Consider the following 23,236-nt stretch of genomic DNA (forward strand, 5'->3'; position numbering starts at 1 on the left):
AATTACAGAATCATACAGATTCGGTATAAATTACCGAATTTTTACCTACATCTGATTTACCGAATCTAGAATACCGAATCGGTAAAATTCGGTATTCTAGAGTCGGTAAATCAGATTTACCTACATCTGGGCCCAAGTCTGCAATAAGTAAACCTGTCTAAATTTATCTGGATAAAAGGCCCAGATGAAATGCAAAACATGCATTATTCAATGTGTTAAAATGAATTGTGCCTTTCATGTCTCAGGTTCATGTTGAAAATTTGGAACAGGAGGTATCTGCTTCACAATTTAGGAGTCAGTAACTGAACAATGTTTTGCGACCAAGAACCACTGATAAAAGCCTTTCCAACAAATAGAAGGGGATACCTTTTTCACACTCCTTCCTATTGGTAATTTTGAAATGGTCACAAGTGGCGTTTTACAAGTTAGGAAATCTTTTCTGAGGCATAAAATGGCATTGTGCAATGTAAAAAGTCATTTTGAGTTGATTCAACATCTGCTCCCAAAAACCACTATTACACACATTTCTAGTAATATCCATCAATGTTTTAGAAGTCCATTGAAACAAAACGCTCATTCATAGTTCAAAAATAGGGGTATTTAATATTTTGCTACAAGTGGTGAGCCTAAGAGTTTGTGGAACGCATTGTAAATATAATGTTAGCATCGTATCAACACAAATTTCCATTGTATACACTAGTTATATTATTTTCCTGTTTCTTGCTGGGTTGAACACGTTGCATAACTGACAAAAACAACTCAAAGATGGTGTTGTTCATCGGCCTTCAGAAACATATATATCCTCATTGTGAGCCTAAGAATATGTGATCCCAAAAGCAAAGGTAAAATTAAATATTTTGATGAATTTTATTTTTGAAAACTTCAGCTCAATTAGATTTGAGCACAACTGAGAAGACTCTTATTTTTCAAATTTCATTTTGTAGTGTCTCAAATAATGAGACTATACAAACATGGATGAGCTGTATTTGGGGCACAACATTTTCTTCTCAATATGACCATTTAATTTACTTAAGACCTGGAGCTGCAGGAGCTGGAAGAGGCACTTAATTATCGTTTGATAACAATGAATCAATGAGAGACACATAATTCTTGGCTTCTCCAGGGCAGAGATTCGATGCTGAAGATTTTTCAGGAAAAGGAAGAATAGTCGGCTCGCCAAATGGATTCTTTGGTACAGACGGCATTGGTTTTGGTTGTATTTTAGTTGGACCTGCTTTCTTGGGGAACCACGGACGAGCCACAGGCCTGACCTCATCTGTGTGTCCTGGTTGATCTGGGAAGACTGGCAATACAACAGGCTTTCCTGCAGCAGAGGAATCATCCTTTCCAGATGACTGGGCAGAACTGGAAGCGTCATCTATAGAGGGGAGAATCTTAACAACTCCAATAGTTTTAGGTGGTCCTGGGACATTTTGAGCATCAGGGGATGAGTGGTGGTGATGCTCATGCTCATGCAGATGTTGGTGGTGATGGTCATGTTCATGATCGTGTGTGTGGTTGTGATGATGATTGTGGTCATGGTGATGTGTGTGTTCATGGTGATGAGCATGCTCATGGTGATGTGCATGGTGATGTGGATGGTCATGGTGATGTGAACTGTCATGGTGATGCGTGTGGTTGTGAGCATGACCATGTTCATGGTGATGTGTGTGGTTGTGGTCATGCCCATGGTCATGTTGTTCATGACTGTGGTCATGGTGATGTGTATGTTCATGGTGATGTGCGTGCTCATGGTGATGTGCGTGCTCATGGTGATGTGGATGGTCATGGTGATGTGAACTGTCATGGTGATGCGTGTGGTTGTGAGCATGACCATGTTCATGGTCATGCGTGTGGTTGTGGTCATGCCCATGGTCATGTTGTTCATGACTGTGGTCATGGTGATGTGTATGTTCATGGTGATGTGCGTGCTCATGGTGATGTGCATGGTCATGGTGATGCGTGTGGTTGTGATCATGACCGTGGTCATGACTGTGGTCATGGTGATGAGTGTGGTTATGATCATGACCGTGGTCATGTTGTTCATGGCTGTGGTCATGGTGATGTGTGTTGTCATGATCATGTGCGTGGTCATGTCTGTGATCATGCTTGTGGCCATGGTCATGATGATGATGATGTCCATGAGAATCCTTGTGATCATGATGATTATGCTCTTCTTCACTCTCTTTGTGTTTTTGCTCTTCAGTTACAGCAGCCTGAAAAGAGAACATTTGCATTTCAAACAAATAAATACTACAACAATGAACTTCTTAACAAGTAAACAACTGAGTATTCCAGCTTTGTTTAGTAGGGCACTATAACATCTATATAAATTGCACAAGCATATTTTGGTTGCTGGGTATGGTGGACATTTAAAAAATTCAATACAATTAAAATTGTGCTCAGATGATTTTAGAAAGAGTAGGCAGAAATGGTGCTCTTGCTGGTGAGACCTTTCCAATAGGGGTGAGAGTCATGTCTAACCTGTTTCTTTCATATATTTTTTCCTCTTGAACACCAACATAACTGCATTGAAAAGAGTCAGTCCACATGAAACTGGTCAGCATTGGCTCTATATGTTAAGACAAAAATGCATCTTCTCACCCTCTGTCTCTTGATTACTTAAAAAATGTGTGCTGAATGTAATACATCTTCATTGCCTGATTTTGTTAGCTTAGCCGCTTTGCAAAATCCAAATGCACAAAGATGCTGCTAACCATTGACTTGGGATTCCATTTCCCCGACACTAATCACCCTCCCATTTAATCTTCTGATCGTAAAAAATAGATTACCTATAATTTAATATCTTGAATATAGTGAATGAGAATGTTTCGAGAGAAATATGTATCATTGATGAGATGGGAAAGGGAAAGAAGACTTGGAATTACATCTAGTACACAATCAAACTTAATTCAATCAACTCTACAAAAGATGTTTTAATTTTAAGTTTTTATTGATTTCAGTGTCTCCACAGATGAAGAATACCTCTGTCTTCTGATATTGCCGGACTTCTTTGCCTTCAACACCATCAACCATTCAAACCTCATCCGCACCTAGAGGTATCTAATGGGATTAACTGACAATGTCCCTTAGTGGTTCTCATCCTATCTTTCCAAACAAAAGTAGTTTATTCACATGGGCACTTCTATGTTTCAAAACATTCCTATCATCTGTGGAGTTCCACAGGGCTCCGTACTATTTACTGTCATCTTCAGAGTCTACGTGGAGCCCCTTGGAGTTCTACTAATAGATAATAGCACCAAGATTCATAAATATAATGATACACAATGCTCCCAGCAAGTCTCCTCTGCTTCAGACATACAGTGCCTCAAATACTGCCAACATCACTGCCTACACCCACCTGAAGTTCAGCTCAGCCAAGACAGAATATCTGCTACTTGTCAAAAACAATAAGCAAGATATAATACAAACCGGGCTTAATGACATGAACCTTGACAGCTTTGAACACCAAGTTTTACAGATTGGCATGCCAAAAAAACAACGATTGCCTTCTACCAGGTCTCTCTTCTAAATAAATGTAAACTGATACGCTACAACGGGAGACGCCACGCGATGGAGCCGGCCTAAACTACCTTTCCAAATTTCTGCCACATTGGGCTATCTGACCCGATTGATCCTGGTTGTGAAACTTAAGTATCTTTCACTCAAAAAGAGAAGAAAATTTTAAATAACGGTCTTTGTCTGTATGGAAGAATACATTCACATTTAATCCTAAGAAGAATTCATTCTATTTGCCCTGAAGAAGTCCGTGGAGGGCGAAACGCGTTGGCTACAATTGTGAAGAACCAAATAAAGATTGAACTTCTAAAAACATCCAAGATTCTGCTACTGAATGTTTTTCTATTGTGATTCATTAACTTTGATTACTATTGTACATGTTTACAAAATAATAGTTTGTGTGCTGGATCAGCTTTGCAAAAAAAAAAAATGTAAACTGTTTCTTTCCGTAAAGATGCTTTGAGCTGCTGAGCAAGTTCTTATAATAGCCATTAAGGCCAGCAACCTTGCTTATTTTGTGGGCAAGCTTACATACACTAGTGGCTCTCTGAAAGAGCCAGGCCACCACCAGACTGGAAACTAAGAAGTATTAAAAAGAAAAGAAAACAAGGCATGTTGCCTTGTTTTCCTCTTTTTTTACACTTCTTAGTCCTCCATTTAATATGCACCCACAGTCTGAAACAACTTCTCTGTATCCATATGAGACATGTTAGAAATCAAAAATTGTCTCCTCAACTTTAAGACAGAATATAAAAACATGTCATACCATTAGTCTTTCTAAAGGGAACACCCACAGCAGACTTGTCAACATCTGGGCATAAATCTGCAATTTGCCTGCATTAAGTAGATATGCTCCAGTACTATGATTAAGCGTTTCTGTTTTCAGTTCTTATTTGTTGTGAATTTTACTGAGTTTCTTTCATTTTTTTCCAATGTTTTAAAAAACTGAATAACCAGTGGTTGTCATTGTTTATTCTTTTTTGGTCTGTACATAATCACTGGGATGGTGTTTTTCCAGTGTTAATAAATAAATGTGCTTTTATTTTCTTTCTCTCCTCATTCAACCCTTTTTGTAAATTATTATTACATTCTTAAGGCAACACATATATTATTCATTATCCCTCTGAGCTACAGTACAGGCTTGATCTGTGTTGTGTTAACTATCTAGCTTAATCTGATAAAAAAAGAGTGCCTGCTGGCGAACACCGTACCGTAGGTTCAAAGATGTCACATGAGACTGACACATGCTGTATCCCAGGACCTTCCCTTTCAGCATTCATCACAGAGCCTCGGCAGAATCCAGTGTGCTGCAAAGAAAGAGTTACACTATTGGAGATAAGCACATAATACTTGCAGCATGACTTGTAGAATTAATAAACATGCCATATCTTAAGAATTGATTTAGATGAAAAAATTGCACTATCATGTCACAGAAAGGAGGAAAGGAGTGGCGAGGACAGGGGTTTAACTTGTGTACTGTTGACTAATATACTTGGTGTTCTTTCATGTTTAAAGTTGTGCAAATGCTCATGTGAGACTATATCACCAGTTCCCTGTGGCAAATCTGTATTTTCCCACAATCCTTACATTCTTAGTAACCAAAAAACAAACACTATAATTTAGTAAAACAGGAATCATCTGCAAAATGCCATGAGCCAGTTATTTCTAAGAGTTTGGGCTGTTAAAGAGGTGCGATTACTCAGGGCACACAAAATTAATATACCTTGTGCTTCCTCTTACATAAAGTACAAATGGCCCATCACAAGAAATAGCGTGACACATGCAGCCGAATCTGGCTCTGTTTAATGTAAAGGATAATGCATTTATGTATATGAGGTCGTTTGCATATCCCAAACCAGGGTTGGAGGTAATTACGTTAGTTGTCACATACTTCCAAAGATCTGCACATTTGGATTGTACAAAAGGAGAAATTAGATTCTTTAATTTTTTTAATATTTGTATTAATATTTTGGGTTCATAAGCTTTGCATTGAGTGTGAAAGATATGGTTTGCATGGCTGTTGTGGAAGTTATGGAATGTGGTGGTAACGATAACTTGCAAATTTCAGTGCTTTTTCAGTTTTAATTCATAACTATAACTGCATTCTCACATGATTTTATGTGAATTTCTAAAAAAATTTAAAACTATGTTGAAGTGTTATAATCAAAGTTAACCATAACTTCACTATAACCTTTGTTTGTTTTGTGATGCACACCCTGCCCCAATTATGACTGATTCCCCGTGTTGTGTAATACAACCACAACATTTGCTTCCCAAATGCACCCAGTCAATCACATTTAGGTCTGCGGCGCTGGCTTTGATTTCACAGTCCCGAAATGGACAAAGAGACAAAAAACTATATTGTGAAATCGGATTTGATTTTTTTTCTTCAAATTTAGATCTGTGCATGGTCCACAAACTTAGGTTTAAGTACCATCCACAGATAAAAGGTCCATGTATCTCTTACATGTTGGACAGCTTGGCTCAATTTGAGTTCTATAGAATCACTTTTGTGAAGATAGTTACTCAAAAACTATTGAACTGATTTCAATCAAATCAAGCAAATGCATATATGCATAAAACTCTCCCCAAATCCCAGTCTATGTGATACTTGTTCAGAGGCTAATGCTCTTGCCACTGATGCTTGTATTGCCAACAGAGGAGTCACTCTCTATTACAATATCAATACTTCCACCAACCGTATTAAGGATGATTTTGGAGAAAAAGCAACATAGCTATCTTTTCTCTTCTAGTAATGGTTAAGGAACTGGCATTGTAATCATGGTTTACATTGAAAATAACTTAAGTAAAAAGGTTCCTTCCATGTGCTGGTTTTCTAAATACCCATATTTTTTTGTGGTATGGTGGATAATGCTCCTGTGATTCTTTAAGACCATTTTATCAATTCAATTTCCTTCTTTACATGCATTCCTTATGCTGTGAATGTGCTCCTAAATATTCACTCAAAGAAACTTTTATTCAAGGGACTTTTTTACCTCACTTCTAAATAGTTCACTGAAATTAGAAGCAATAGGACACAGATTTCCAATCTACGTGACATACAAAGTAGTGACAGCACCGATTGTTAAGAAACTTCAGACTTCAAGTGCGGTACGGGGAATGCCAAAGGTTCACGAGGGAGTCGGAAGCTGCATCAGTCACAAGGAACGCCTCACCAAAGCGCCACAAGCTGCTTCCACCAGGGGGCTGAATGAACTCTCCCAGGCTGTTCCAACCCTGACCGCCACCAACTTTATTAGTTTGGCTCGAATGTAGCTGATGATTCTGTCCTAAGGTATTTGAATAACCATGCTTGGCTGTACTTCCTTGTATAGATTTAGCTCGCTAATTTTATGTCTTCGTATACTTGTGTGCTCCTCACTCCCCACTTAAAAGACTCCTTCTGCCCTCCCATACATGCAAGTAACGATGATCAGAAGGCCCGCTCTTGTCTCTTCTTAAATAACATTTGGATGGACCACTTGACACACACTCCTTGGCAAGAGCACCCTTCTGCAGAAAAAGACTTGCACTCCACAGTATTTAAAGTTTTTGAAGGGTCTTACCCCAGTTGGTTTTCACAGTAGAGTAGCAGGCATGGGGACCATCCCATCCAGGAACAACTCCCAACTAGGATGCCTGCCTTTGATGAACTGAACTGGAAATCAGGTGTGCTGCAGGTGCAGGCCAGATGACAGGCAAAGTAACCAGGGGCCACACGTGGTGTGAGGCAGGAGACAAGCCAGAGACAAGCAGGGAACAAGCAAGTGGATGAAGAGCGAGGCGCTCACCACACTCACTGTGTGACAGCGCATCTCACTGGCCTGATCTGCCACGTGAGTGGTCTGCAGAGTGGTAAGCAGGATAGTGGAGACACAGCCCTGGGTAGCTTCCTTCTCAGGGAATCGTCAATAGCTTGAAGTCCAAAGTTGAACAGGTACTGCTCTCCATCTGACATCTAATGAAGCGACTCTCACGAAACACTTCAGCGAGAACGCGAATACCTGGCAAAACTGTAAGGGGCAATAAAGGCCATACCCATGCAGCATCTATGTCAATGCAGGAGATTGGCACTTTGGAAGAGGTGCAGCAGATCATCTCCCCAGACCATACACATAAGGAGATGAAGTTTCAGGAATTTACAGCATCGAGAAACCAGGCAGCCACTGGCAAAGGATCTAATGGAGCAGAGCCATCTTGCCCCTCCACTCTGGAGATGTCTCCCAATCTACTTGATCTTGGAAGTGGGGGACAGGCATTAGCTCTAGATGATAATCCAACAGTATACCCTAACCTGGAAAATGACCTTGATACAACCCGACTTGATAATCCACTATCTACAAAGGGCTACCATCGTACCCCATATTCTCGTATGGTGGGCCTAGGGGATTGCAAAAGTAAAGGGAGGCCTTAGATTCAGCATATGAGCATAGTAGGTTGAACAATATTAACAAGGACTTGGAATGCCAGCACCATGTTTCAGTAGCGCAATCGGTACCCCAAACACTATAGCTCTTCAGATGATGTTTGGTAGTCCTCCCGAGACAAGCAAAAACCCGGCTGGTGACCTTTCAATCCTATGGTCTCCCAGGTGGCAGTATCATCTCCAGGTCCATTAACACTTTCGTCCCGGAAACCACAGATCGAGGTGATACTGCATCAAATCCTAGGTGAACTCAGGTAGATAAAAGTCTCAAAGGAGGAAGCCCACAAAAAAGACAAACAAGCAATTGGGTCAGATCAACACCAATATCCAGTTGCTTACTTCAGTGTGTCTGAGGTGAAACACAGAGTCATGGACTTGGAGGATTTTAGGCACAAACAAGACACTACAACTTTTAAGATCCAATTATAGCTGGCGGAACTTCAACTGAAGCAAGACAATGGCGAAAACAGATCTTGCTGTTCAAATTTGAGATTTGTAGGAATTCCAGAGGGGCAAGAAAATGGTCAGGCAGTCATTAAGTTAATCTCAGCACTTATCAGCAATCAGGTGTGTAAAGAAATGGCAACGACAGACATGGACGTTATCATCACCCAGGCAAACCATATCCCAGGAGTTCAACCCTCCAATGCTGAATTCCCATGTACCATTCTGGTGAACTTTGGCTATTTTTGTACCAAAAAATTGATCCTGTCTCAAGCTATCAAGAACAAAGCGTACTTCACTGAAGATAATTATTCTTTCAGATGTCTATATTGGCTACGTGGCGGCACGTATTTTTCATTCAGTTGACCAGACTAAAGATTGTTTACAGTCAATCCGGAGGTCTGGGATGGGGATGGGAGGTGTGGTGGTACAAGAGGCAGCACTAATTGATGTCATATTTTTCTTTGGTACTGAATGGCTGCAAGCCACTCCGTTCCAGCTAAAGCCCATGTGATTTCATTATAGATTAGTCAGTCTGCAACTACCCTTGTTTGCAGTCTGACAAGTGCCATATCAGGGCACTCTTTCAGGGGGAGAGGGCATGGGGGGGTGAGTTGGCGCACAATGGTGGGTAGGCCACTGCTTTTGAAGGAGCCTAGGATGGGTTGGGCTTCAGGGTCAGCATGCTTGGGGGGGATTGGGTCACCCTTGGTCAGGAAAATTTAGGTAGAGAAGTCCAGGTGTTCATCGTCTTTTTGATTGAGTACATGGTTACAATTTGCTGTTGCCCATCAGGGGTTGCAAGTGGCCAGGATGGAAGCCATTTATGATCTTCCTCCTAAGATGGAGGAATCCCGTGGGATATCTTTAGGGCAGGGCATTGGGAAGGCTAAGAAGAGACAGGTTAAGCCAGAAGAAAGTTCCCTTCCATAAATGTTTGGTCTATCAGAGTAGTATCTTGTAACACCAATGGTATCAACAATCAAGTTAAGTTTAGGTCTATATTGTTATGTTATGTTAGCCTCCAATTATAATGCGCACGGCTACTCAGAAGTGTCCCGACGCGGAAGCCAAATGGTGAAGACGGAAGAGGGCTGACCCGGCTACGAGATTACTTAAATAGCAGGGTTTTTAACTGTTTTTTGAACAACATAAGGTCCTCTATATTTCGTAGTTCGAAGGGCAGAGCATTCCAAGCCATGGCCGCTCAAACAGAAAGGGAACTGCCACCCAATCTAGTCAGGGGGTACCTAGGTGCAACAGCAAGGCATTGGCCTCGAGAGCGTAGATGACGGGGTGACACATAGAACGAAAAGCGTCTCCTAAGATACTAAGGCCCTGCTTTATAGAGGGCACCGTGAGCCAGTGTAAGAGCCTTGAATAGTATCCGTTGCTCAACCGGGAGTCAATGCAGATCCTGTAGGGTCTGCCTAATGCTAGATCTGCCTGGTGTACCCAATAAAGCTCTGGCCATCGTGTTCTGGACAATCTGCAGCTTTTTTAGCTGATATGCCGGGAGGCCAATGTACAAGGCGTTGGCGTAGTCCAGCCTTGACAGGATGAGAGCACGGGTCACCATTTCTTAAGCCAGTTTGGGCAGGAGGGTCAGGAACTTCTTTAAGCGTTTCAGTGTGCCAAAGCACACACCGACCAGCTTATTAATCTGGGGCAGAAGTTTTAAATCCTCACCAAACCAAACCCCCAGATTTTTTGCATGGCTCCCCAAAGAGTTAGGCAGGGGGTAGCCCACTGGCCAAATGTCCTCTCTGAAATGCGGGAGGAAGGAACCATAGAGGAGTACCTCTGATTTCTCCTCGTTACATTTCAGTTGGGCCTTTGCTAGCCATTTAAAAACCTCAGCGAGACAGTTTTTGGCAGTAGTCGGAGGGGAGTCCGTTTTCTTCAACGTGAAGAGCAGCTGGGTACATTCAGCATAGGCTATGATCTTAGCACCCAGCTCCTCTGCCAATAACTAAGGGGTGTCATATAGACATTAAACTGAAGAGGGCTCAATGTAGAGCCCTGAGGGACCCACGTAGTCAGACTTCTCAGAGGAGAGGAGAAAGGGGGCAGCCATACTTGCTATGATCTGATGGCTAGAAAGGATTCTATCCACTCCTATACCTGACCCGAGATGCCGATGTGAGACAAACTTGCCAGTAGTTGGCGGTGTGACACGGTGTCAAACGCGGCAGAGAGGTCTAAAAGCACCAGAGCTGCTCTGCCACAGGCATCCAGGCACGCTCTAATAGCCTCCGCCACCTCAACCAGGGACGTCTCGGTGCTAGAGAGGCCCTGAAACCCGACTGGTCGGGGTGGAGTGCGCCAGAAGTCTCAACGAACTCAGAGAGCTGCTTATGAGCGGCCTTCTCACACACCTTCGCCACAGCCGGGAGGAGTAAGATTGGGTGGTAGCTAGCCGGGGTTGCTGGGTTTAATGAAGGTTTTTTCAGCAAGGAGACGAGTTTTGCATGTTTCCACTCAGGTGGGACCGTAACGGTCAGAAGGGACATATTAACAATTTTGTTGACTTCCGGGTTAACTGCATCCGCTACTGCCGCCAATAACCTTGCTCGGCAGCGGTCAGTGGGAGAGCCTGATTTGAGTGATTTAAGTACTGCCAGGGTATCAGACAGCGGGATGGAAGAAAATGTAGTCAAAGAGGGGCGAACTGGAGCAGAGACTACGGTTTTCTGATAGAAATGGATCTCCTGGGACTGATTGACGGTCCCAAAGCTGTCATATATGGCTTTAATTTTGTCAATAAAAAACACCTAATGCTGCTCACACCAATCATTAGAGACGGGTGAAGTCATCTTTTCAGCACATGGATTAAAGAAGCTTTGAATGATTGAAAATATTTCTTTTGAATTATTTTTCGATTGGGCAATGCGCTCTGCGAAAAAGTGGCCTTTGACCACCTTCACCATGGAATAATAGTTATTCTGAGCCTTCCTGAGATCTGTTTTGGCTAGAGGACAGAATGCCTGTCTCCAGCAGCGCTCTAACTTTTTATATGATGTTTTTTGTTCTTTTAGCTCCTTTGAAAACCAGGGTTGGGACGGGGATTGTCTCGCTCTTGTATGACCTAGTGGGGCAGAGAAATGCTCCACGCATTGGCCAGCCAAGTCTTGAGTCTGCCTACTGCTTCCAACAAACCCCCGGAAGAGCCTGGATTGGTTTAAGGCTTCCATATTAGGCTCTTCCTAGAGACTTATCTCAAAGCACTCTGTAAATTACCCAAGGATCCAAGATTTATTTCACACACATTCTACACGTCAGCCAGCACAGCAGCCAGGGGGGTTGGCAATTTTGATTTCACAAGATTTCTCAGGCAAAGTGCAGCAGTGGTTATAAATTCAAAGGCCAGGCAGATATTGGTAAGTTTGAGGGTTCAGAACCAACTTATTTGTCTGGTTAGCTTCTATGGCCCATTGAATTGGTTACTAGTAATTGGGGTGACTTCAACAATACTCAGGATGTCAGTCAAGACTCTTCACGCAGTAACAAACAGCAGAATAAATAAAGAGTTTCACGTTTTGTCGCTAAAATAATTTGTGATTTCGCTTTAATTGACCCTTGGCAAATAGGTCACCCACAGATGCAAGAATATACCTGTTTTAATTCAGCCTCAATAATTGATTTCTTCTTAGTATCCCACCGATGTGCCAAGAATAAAACCTGAATACTATCAAAACACTTTTCAGACCACTCCGTCCCTTTGATAGACATAGTAGTGAATGACAACCGGACCGATCGGCCATGATGGTCGCGTGATAAATCGCTGCTCACAAAGGATGGCTGGCTCATAGTTATGTGATCAGCCCTAGGTGATTTCTTTTTGCAAAATATAGGTTCAGCTTCCACCTTTGCAGTATGGGGGGGAGGTCAGTAAAGCCTATATTAGGGGTGAGGCGATTTCCTACAAGGCCCAAATCAGTAAGCTAAGAAGTGAAAAGACACTAGCTTTGTAGCCTAAACTTGGTCAAGCCATGCTTGCTCACTCTACACTCCAATCTCAAGCTTCAGGGGCTAGAGTCGCACAAGCAAGCCAATAATTCAGAGACCATTTCATGTTTCTGCAACTCGTCCACCAAAAAATTTGTTTCCAGAAGTACTACGAAGAGAGTGAGCATACCGGGTGGTTCTTGGCCTTGTTGGTTAAGAAAAAAAGGAATAATGGCACTGTTAAAACATTTTATGATGGGGCTAAGAGCCAAATGGGGGATCAACCTGATCACATTGACAGTGTATTTTTAGAGCATTACACTAACCTGTAAAACCACAGCAGTACAAACAGTGGAGTATTTGTGATTAATTGAGTTGCCTTTGCTCAATGGGTAGCTTTGGGATGTTGCTATAGCGCCCATTACAATTGCTGAAGTGAAAGGGGCCATCAAAACATTACCAAAATGCAAAGCAAGCAGTAGTGATGGTCTACCTGCTGAAATTTATAAGCTGTTTATAGCCCAGAAAGCTGAATTTTTAGAAACTCTATTCAATGAAACTCTGGATGGATGTGAAATGCCTAGCTCTTATATGGAGGCAGTAATTATCAGCTTCCTAAAGAAGGATAAACCACCGGATAAGCCTGGCTCGTATTGTCCAATCAGTTTACTGAAGTGTGACTACAAGCTCTTCGTGAAAATCATACCTTCCAGGATAGTTCCCTTAACACAAAGGATGGCCCATAGTGATCAAAGAGGATTCCTACCTGCAAAATCCATCTCATCAAACACCAATTTCCTGCTGCAGACAGGAGAATACATTTCAAGCAACAAGATCAAGGCAGCCATCATCATGCTCGACACCGAAAAGGCCTTTGATCTAGTGCAATGGGAGGTACTGTTTGCTGTCATACTTCATTTTGGCTTTGCCTTGAAATTGGTTGGATTACTGGAAAGTCTATATAGTAAGGCTGAGGCAAATGTTGTAGTCAACTAGCAAATGGTAGGCTCTGTGGTCACTAGAAGAGGCATACGGCAGGGATGCCCTTTGTCCCCGGTCTATTTGCCCTTTCATTGAACTTTTGGCAGCTGCATTGCAGAAAGATGCTCTGGTTGGGCTCCTCTGCAAGGAGCATCTAAGATTAAGCTCTTCACAGACGACATTAAACTTTATTTAGCTGAAGAAGAGCACAACATTTTTAAAGCATTTGTCAAAATCCAGACTTCTATGGCCATCGGGGGCTATAAAATAAAACATGCTGAATCTCAGGCCATTCTGTTTAATTGCCCCACCTCAAGTTCAATTGTAATGAGGCCACATTACTCTGACACTCACCCCATTAGGTATCTGGGCATCTATATCTTTTATAACTTTGCAGACTCAAAGTAATTAAACTATATTGCCCTCCCCCTTAACAAGGTACGTGGTCTGCTACTACAATGGCAATCCCTGCTACTGACAAACATTGGCCGAACTCCATTAATTAAAATGTTGATTCTTCTGTTGTTTCTTTTTATTTTTTCTAATGTTATGATTAAAGTTCATTAATCCCATTTTAGTAAGCTAGATCAAGAACTACGCCACTTCTTGTGCCATGGGAAGAAGGCTTGCACTAGTTTGATGTCTATGCAACTTAGTATCGAAGATGGGGGCTGGCGCTCCCGCATATCAAGAAATATTACCAAGCGGCTTTCCGTGATTGGATTAGTCAGGCTGTAACACCAAGTAAACTGCCAAATGGCTTCTACCTCCTACAAATGCTCCGATAAGCTGATACTCGGCTCCCCATCTTTTTAACCCCTTCGATGCTCATAACGAGCTCAGCTCGTCATGCAGTACACTGGTCGTGTGCTTATGACGAGCTGAGCTCGTCATGAAACAATGTATTCCATGGATCTGCAGCACAGAGGGGGAATTGCTGCAGCAGTGATAGTGTTAAAAATTCCCAAGCTCTAGAAGCGTACTAGGTGTGAGTTTCCACATATGCCGGACATCAGGTACAATAAACTTAAAGAGGAGTTCCACTTTCCCCAATTCCATACTTGTATGCGTATAAGAGAATGTGCCGTGTTAGGTCTACGGCTGGAGGTAGTGTTATATGGGGCTCAGAAAAAATGGGCTTCATTAGATTTAGCGAGTTCATGTTTGCTGGGACAAGGAATTCCTGGGAGCATCTGATAGCAGGCAACCCCGTAATACCGCCCGAATTAACTTTCGCATTCTTCCAAATCAATCACTCTACAAGGAATATTCAGCTGGCAACCAATTTGCTAGCAGCAAGTATCAGTCAAGTTTATTTCATTAGCGGGTTGTCAGGAGTTGGCAACTGGTACAGTATGCTTCATCAGCAACTGCTGCTTTGATCAACATTGAGACCTCCACAGGTTGTAAGATTGAACAGCAAACCTGGGCATGTATAATCTAATGGCCCATAAAGCCATCAGGGGCGCAATTTACAAAAGAATAGCCATTTATTCTAAGTGAGTGCTTTATTACACGTCTTTTCGTATCCGAAAAATGCTTCCCTCAAGCTCAGTGGTGTATTTTAGATATGGTCATAAGAAAGGGGATTGGCTTCACATATATTTCAAGCCTAAAACGTCCTGGGCAAATTGGTAGCATATACGAGACGTTCTCTTAAGGTCAGATTTTGGCTTTAATGGGGGGTCCCAGTCGTGTTTTTATTATCCCTGCATTTTGCGTCTTGCATTATAATCATTGTGATAAATTCATGTAATTTTAACAAGGTATGAATATGCATAGGGAGTCTGCTTGGCTTTTTCCACTTAGAAAAGCCGAGGGGAGGTTATATATTTAGTTAAACGAAGATGGAAGAATACATCTTAACGAATTGCTGTATTTAATTTATTGTGTACTTATTTGGATTGTAGTATGAAATCTGTATTTGTGGTAATGCTTTTTTAAAGGACTTTTCTCTACCTGATCAATAAAAAGATGTTTTTTTAAAGTAGTGACAGCAATTAAACTATTCATAAAATATGCACTTACCCCAAATTCACAGCTGAGGGGTTTACACTTAGAGATATCAGCAACAGGTGTATCTTTGGTGCAGTCTGTCTCCTTGACAGTAAATTCCACAAAGTAAGAGGCTCCGACAACCCACTGCAATGGGTAAATAAAAGTAATCAATTCAGAATAAGTACTAACTACCATCAAAATGTATATATGCGATAGTCACGTTCTCATTCAATCTAGTACTATAGGATATTTATTAGGGACTGGGTGATAGAATACAAAGCACAAGGCAAAATAAGGAGATGTGATTCCAAAGCATGATGCAAGGATGTAGCTCACAATTAGCTTATTGAGAGATGTAACTACAAAGCACAATTGCAAGATTGTAGCTTGGGAGAAGCTTACTGAAAGAAATGACTTTAAAGCACATTACAAGTACATAGGTTGGGAGTTGAATAGGGAGAATTGTCTACAAAGCACAGTGCAAATATATAGCTCAATATAAGCTTAATAGGAGGTGACTATGAAGCACAATGCAAGGATAGAACTCAGGAGAAATGTATTGAGAGAATGGGATACAAAGGCCAAAGCAAGAAGACAATTTGGGAGAAGCTTACTGAGAGAAGTAACTACAAGCCACAATGCAAGGATATATTTGCAAAAACTTGCTGGGAGGTGTGACTTTTGATTCACTAGGTAATCAAAGACACTCAGGGCCCGATTCACAAAGGCAATCTGAGACAAAAGTCTAACTTTACGACTTTTGGAATTCACAGAGGTCATTTACAAGTCGCATCTGTACGTCAGCAGTTGGGCCAGAATTTACGGCTTGGGCCATACTTGCCGCACCTGGGCCGTACTCTCTGGCTCAGGCGTACTCTCCGACTCGGGCCGGATGAAACGTAATCAACGTTGTGCTCCCCTTAATGTTAAATGTACTGTTGACCCTACAGTTAACACTGAGGGGAGTGCAAATTGTGGACTGCATGTACCATGATGGAAAACAGCAAACTTTTCTGGGATATGATGTAGTGTCCGGCCACACCCATTTCCCTTCCCAAACTGAATGTCATGACCTCCTCTACCATTTATCACACGTTCCAAATTTTCCTTTTTGTAAAAATACCATTCCGGCCAATTTATTACACTTCATCCGGCCTGTGTTCACATCTAATATTCAGGAATAGTGTACAGTGTTTTCAGTATTGTACCAAAGCAGCAGATATTTATTATTACTGATAATAATCTCTGTGACACCCATTTCGCATATGTGAGGTCCTCTTTTCATCTAAAAGAAACTTTTAGGGAAGTTTCATGAAACATAAAGACAACATTTCTCTGTTGTCTTTAAAGAGACTCTCACACATCACCCACATTAAGAATAAATTCAAGGAAAAGGGTATTTAAAACTATCTTTCATCAGGGCAAGACTCTGTGACTCTTCAGAACAGAGCTGGCTCTGTCAGGGTGCCGCCTGGAAGGCTGGGGCCTTGGGCTGAAGCCCACTTTGCCCATGCCTTAGAACGTCTCTGTATGCCTTTAAGTTTCAATAGTTGAGTTGTCCTAGCCTGACCCACGCTGCCTTACCTGCATAGAAGTTCGCGTGATGCTGTCAAGGGAAAATAACTTTGTGAGGTTGCTCTCCTGGTTGAACTTGTCAAGGCTTAGTTGAGCAGCCTCTCGAAACTTGGGGTTATCCTGCGGGCTCGGAATCGGGCAGTCGGGGCAGAGCATTTGAATCCGACTTCGTGGCACTATTTGAAAGGAAGCAACAAAAGCCACTTATGTATTTTTTACTACCAGGAAAACATTTGAGTTAGGGGTACAATGGGGCTGTGCACTGGATTGACTGTTTAGATATTAACAGAAGGCATTAATCACTGATAGTTGCCTATGAATGTGGCAATTGTACAAGTGCTGCACAATATGTTAGTTAAACCTGATTTACACAAGGAGAACAAGGCGAAACCATATACCTTCTACTGCTCTACACCAAGGGCACAAATCAGGCAGCAATTTTCAGCTGGAAACCTACTGTTAACCTCTTAAGCGCTGCTGACGGCCAACGGTCGTCACGAGCGCTACCTCCCCAGTGCTGCGCACTACCATTGGACGTCCATTCAGCACTAGTTCCAATGGACAGCGCAGCACTGGGGAGGGATATTTGCGAAGCAGCTAAGGTGTTAAGAATGACAATAGCTAGATTTACTCTCATCGGGTAGCCACAAAAAAAGACACCTAGTGAATGTAAAGGCATTTATTACTGTTTAATTCCAAGACTGCATACAATTCCGCAGTAATAATCCCATGCAAGTGTGTAGGCATCCCAGAACTACAACTCTTTCCCACCGTGCAAATTGTTGGACATCGGGTCCAGCAAAGGCCTGGAATAAATCTCCTTCCATTATGGAAATGCATCAAACTTCTGTGGGGTATGCAAAGGGGTTTCTGCATGAATAAAAAGGTTTTCACCATCAAAATCAAAAGAGAAAAACAACCAATGGCAAAGCCAATAGGTCTGGCCTTGGCAAACCTGCAGTGTTTTTTTGGAAAATAAACACTCAATAGGCAATAGAAGCAAAAAAGTAATAAAATATAAAAAAATCCTCCCGGGCACTGCAGGACTGGCTGTCCACACTCAAGTCAGCTCTGGAACATTCTTCCATCAACCGTTATGGGAAAGATTGCCCTTTGGTGGTCCTACCATGTTTGTTCAATTTTTTTGCTAATCTCCAGGTGATTATCCCCCAGATAGTTTTCAGGGGCCACCACATGATGCTGCGGGTAATGATATGGGGTACTGGGAGGCGGCGGATTGCACTGACCAAGCTCTCCCTCCCAAATGATCAAGGCAGACTCTGCGCCAGACCATCTAGCATATTACTATGAGGCCCAGCTGCAATGGCACGCACGGTCTAGCAGGACATCATCCTGCACAAACATGCCTCACAATAAACCAGATACATTCTGGGACACCACACAATGCACTTTTGTAGTATACTAAAGGGCTCCTGAAATGCACTCTACACCTAGAGGTCGCGCGCACCTTCCATCTCCCAGTGATGGAATGCCGCAATTCCTCCTTTCTTGTCCTACTAGCATCGGAACAGTCAACAGTAGGTGCAAGCCGAAAGACGTTTCCTGCAGTCAGAAGAAACTGGGTCTTCATTGAGTACCTATTGCAAACCTCTGGGTCATCCTGGTTCTTGCCCACAAAGCCTTGATCACCAATAATGACCTTCCACCGTGAGGGAGTGCTTACCCCGTGCGTGGACTTGGCAGACACCCCGGGTGCCTCTCTCCTGCCTCCACACCTCCTTTCGTTAGGGCCCACTTTAAGTTTGGAACTATTAACCTCCCACACCCATGTGGTGCCCTGATACTATGAAATAGGGTGACCTTGCCCAACCCCATACCACACAATTTTGATTACTCCACAAAAGCACTCTACCCAAAACTTTTCCCTGAAGAAGCAATGTATCAACACCCCCCCTCCACCGGCAGTATACATTATGATATTGATGTTCTGTTCCTTATACTGTACACAGTTGTTTTATTATACCATAAGCACAATGTATAACTTTCTTGTTAGTATTTTCAGTTGCATTTGTAAAAAACCCTAAAAATATATTTCTAAGAAACAGATATGTAAATCTGACGTCTAAAGGTGGTACACTTATGTCTGCAGGAAAATAGAGTAAAAAGACCAATAACAAAAATATGTACAGAACCAGCATGTTATGTTATGTTACCAAAATTTGTGTAGCGCACAGCTACTCAAAGAGTGTCCCGGCTCATGCCCAGTAAGGTTGTGGACAGAGACAGGGTATCAAGCTAGTTGAGGAGGACGGTCTTTGGTCTCTTCCTAAAGGTCTTCGGATTCTGAAGAGCACGTAACTCCAGTGGGAGTTGGTTCCAAGCTACAGCGGCCATATTAGAAAGAGAGCTGCCACTTAACCTTTGTCGACTGATCCTAGGAGTACATGCCATATGCTTTGTAGAAGAGCGCAAAAGCCTAGAAGGGGCATAGAAACTGAATCCCTTTCTCACGTACACCGGGGCAAGCCCATGGAGGGCTGCATGAGCCATGACCAAGGACTTAAATTTCACCCTCTCTTTCACCAGTGCAGGCTACGCAGGTGTTGCCTAACATTGCCTCTCTAAGGGAGGTTGAGAAGAGTTCTGACCGCGGCGTTCCGAACAAACTGAAGTTTATTTATTAAATAGCCGGGAAGACCAACGTACAGCGCATTGGCATAGTCAATGTGCAATGTGATCAGGGCAAGGGTAACCGTTTCCCTTGCTGTAAGCGGGAGTAGTGCTTTCAAGATGCCGAAGCACATTCCTGTCAGCTTATTATCTGGGGGCCAAAGCACAGCTTTTCATCAAATCAGATCCCTAAGTTGTTAGTGGGTTGACCCAGAGCTGTAAGCAAGGGGGACTCATCCAGCCAAAAGGAGTGCCACAACAGAGGAGGGAAGTTACCAAAGAAAAGTATCTCGGTGACATAAAAGCAGAATGAAATAAAAATGGGTCTACCAGACCAGCAATTGCACTGAAGTGGATTACTTTCAGTCAGATGAGCAAAGGATATATATATCTACTACAGCTGGCCATCACAGGAAGTATTCCAGAGATGTAGCCAACTGGAGTTTCATCAACGGAAACACTTACAGTCCCGCCCAACTCTAAATATGCCACATGACCTGCCAGTTTGCAGATAGGGTATTCTGTTATGTTTGCAACAGAGTACCCTCTCCACCAAACCCAAAATCAGGCCCTACATTTTTACACAAGATATTTAGGCCACAACATTCTGATTCCCACAAACTAAACATCTGGCTCTCAGTCTAAAGTTGTCAATCTGACACTGGACTCCCTTTACACAGGTGTAATATTCCACAGTGTGTTTTCCTGACAGGATACCATGCAGTGCTCTCATATCTTGCTCCACTATCAGCCCCATCTTTAGTGATGTACCTGGATGCAGGGTGCAGTCATAGTTATACAGGTGCACAATCCTTCTGGGCCTGTTAATGTGCATTGTTGCTTTGCATTTCCCATAAACCTGCAAAATAAAACACAGGAATTATTCCAATTATTACATATATAAACCATTATCACATAGAATGATAATTAGAGAAAAGCTCATGAATTTAATAAATATGGTTTACCTATGTAAATTACAACTTAAAAGGAGGTTATTCTGCGACATTCTCTTTGTAGTCGGGTCTTACAGGGAAAGGACGATCTGTATTTGTCGTCTATCTGGGCTCCTCCCTGAATTAGCGTCATGCTACGAATGTGTAGTCATGGTGACGCGAGAATGTTGTTGCTCTGCCCCGGACTCCAAGGGGAGGGGTTATCCTCTCCATTTGGAACTGGCATAAGGCTGCTGAAACCATACAATAAATGTAATAACACAGCTACATCTCTTGTTAGTGAGAAACTAGAGGGGGCTAGGTGCTTGAATAACCTTGATCTCCTCCATATATTACATAAGGGCTACGTACATGTCATGCAACAATAGGAGGTTACTGAATTTAAACCGCTACTTAAGTACACCTTTCCATGCATATATTTGGAATACGATGACCTGTATATATAATTTGAATATTATTGTCATTTGGGGTTATCAAAATGCGCATATATATTTGTGTTGTAATATAAGATCAGAAATATTTTAATACAGATTATGTGGCTGAGTAATAAGACTTTCACCTTCACAACATGGCAACTTGGTAAAAAACTCTCCACAACCTGTTGGTATCGCAAGTCCGTCGCTCATGTCTACAGCATTGATTGTAAACATAAATGATGTGTGGATCCTGGCGCAATTTGTGTGATCAAGCACTCCGTGGAGTGCGAAACGCGTCACCTAGATTGATGAAGTAATAAATCTAACGTTTGGATTACCGAGTGGATTGTATCTGTTGTCCTTAACCTGAGTGCCCGTGAGGAACGCCATATTGTTTTGAATATATATATATATATATATATATATATATATATATACATACTAGCAGCCCGTCCCGACGTTGTCCGGGTATGAATTGCTGCCGGCCAGTAGTATATTGTTTTGTAGGATTTCGTTTTGAAAGCATTTCTTATGTGTGACAGGCCTGTGAAACGCTCCGATTCACAGTGCACTGCTGATGCACTTAAGAGTGCGCGTTCAGTAGTGTGTGAACTCGAGTTTCCCTACTTTATTTTTCCTTGCAATATTATATAGCACGAACTCGACAACATGGCTTGAGCACAATTTACATTACAGAAGAACACATTCATTTGTGGTAAGCACGGGGAGACAAAGCGATTTGCCTGGAATCACAGGATGTTGAGCTCTTGCCGAGGTTCGAACGTAGCTCCCCAGCTCTAAAGTTTGCAATTCTAGAACCTGTGGCGGGAGGTGTGTCTAAAGTGTATGTCGGTGCTGGCCGTCAATGAGAGAGACCTGTGCATTTTTCAAATGGGTGGTGAAAAAATATGAGTATGTTGCTGGAGATGTGGGCTGCCGTGCCACCAATGTACTTACCGGGGGAGGGTAAACACCCATTATTCCGCAACTTTCTTTCCGCATACCATCACTCCGCCTACTTTCATTATTTAAGTACCATGCCTCTGCAATGCCATTGTAACGCATGGCATTACATTTTATATGCTTTTACCACGCATACATTTACAACAAAATTCGTTGTAAATGCATGAATGGTAAAAGCATGTTTTTTTTTAATGTTTGGATAAGGTAAGTATGGGTATAGGGGTATATGTTTTGGGGTACTGAGGTATATGTTTTGGGGTGTTTGGGTATTGTAAGGGTTCAGATATAGTTTTGGGTTATGGGGTACAGGGGTAGTTTTAGGGTTTAGGGATAGGTATGGGTTTTGGGGTACAGGGGTATTTTTAGGGTTCAGGGCTAGGTTTGGGTTTTGGGGTACCAGAGTATTTTAAGGGTTCAGGGCTAGGTTTGTGTTTTGGGGTACATGGGTATTTTTAGGGTTCAGGGCTAGGTTTGGGTTTTGGGGTACAGGGGTATTTTAGGGTTCAGGGGTAGGTTTGGGTTTTGGGGTACAGGGTTATTATTAGGGTTCAGGGCTAGGTTTGGGTTTTGGGGTACAGGGGTATTTTTAGAGTTCAGGGGTAGGTTTGGGTTTTGGGGTACATGGGTATTTTAAGGGGTTCAGGGCTAGGTTTGGGTTTTGGGGTGCAGGGGTATTTTAGAGTTCAGGGGGTAGGTTTGGGTTTTGGGATACAGTGGTATTTTTAGGGTTCAGGGCTAGGTTTGGGTTTTGGGGTACAGGGTTTTTTTAGGGTTCAGGGGTAGGTTTGGGTTTTGAGGTACAGAGGTATTTATAGGGTTCAGCGCTAGGTTTGGGTTTTGGGTTACAGGGTTATTTTTAGGCTTTAGGGATAGGTTTGGGTTTTGGGGTACAGGGTATATTTATAGGGTTAAGATGGGTTAGTGTTTAAGGGTGTTGGGGTATTTTAAGGAGTAAGGGTGGGTTATGATTATGGGGTGCAGGGGTATTTAAAGGGAGCAGGGTGGGATTAGTACACAATATGAGATATGGCATGAAGGGCGGAACGTACCACACGCCCCCAGCATTTGTCCCGCCCCCAGCACAGGCCCACAGCACAACACAGACACGCCCACAAGGGACTACTTTGCTGGCACGGTTCTTTTACCTTTTGAATGTATATGGTGGGTGTCTGCATAGCCTATGTCCTTCTGCTGCAACTGCCCTTTCCAATGCTGTATTGGGTGTTGTGATTGGTGCTGTGGTTCCTGAGATTACCCGCCTCAAAGGTTTGGGCTCTCTCTTTATTATACTAGTATGGATATATATATATATATATATATATATATATATATATATATATATATATATATATATATATATATATATATCTATACTACTATTA

General features: G+C 42.3%; 1 protein-coding gene across 1 annotated transcript in view; it reads right to left on the minus strand.

Annotated features, from left to right (window-relative positions):
- Positions 1–576: 576 nt before the first annotated feature.
- The window catches only part of LOC147683836 (uncharacterized), a 31,059-nt gene continuing 8,399 nt past the window's right edge, over positions 577–23,236 (minus strand). Inside the window, exons 3-7 of the mRNA XM_086944235.1 lie at positions 20,294–20,381; positions 16,901–17,067; positions 15,347–15,460; positions 4,731–4,826; positions 577–2,216 (exon numbers count right to left, since the gene is read on the minus strand). Of these exons, the coding sequence (XP_086800361.1) occupies positions 1,065–2,216; positions 4,731–4,826; positions 15,347–15,460; positions 16,901–17,067; positions 20,294–20,381 (1,617 nt within the window). The 3' untranslated portion in view covers positions 577–1,064. The remainder of the gene's footprint in view (positions 2,217–4,730; positions 4,827–15,346; positions 15,461–16,900; positions 17,068–20,293; positions 20,382–23,236) is intronic.

Source organism: Lissotriton vulgaris, chromosome 11, assembly GCF_964263255.1.
Source record: "Lissotriton vulgaris chromosome 11, aLisVul1.2, whole genome shotgun sequence".
Classification (NCBI taxonomy): Eukaryota; Metazoa; Chordata; class Amphibia; order Caudata; family Salamandridae; genus Lissotriton; species Lissotriton vulgaris.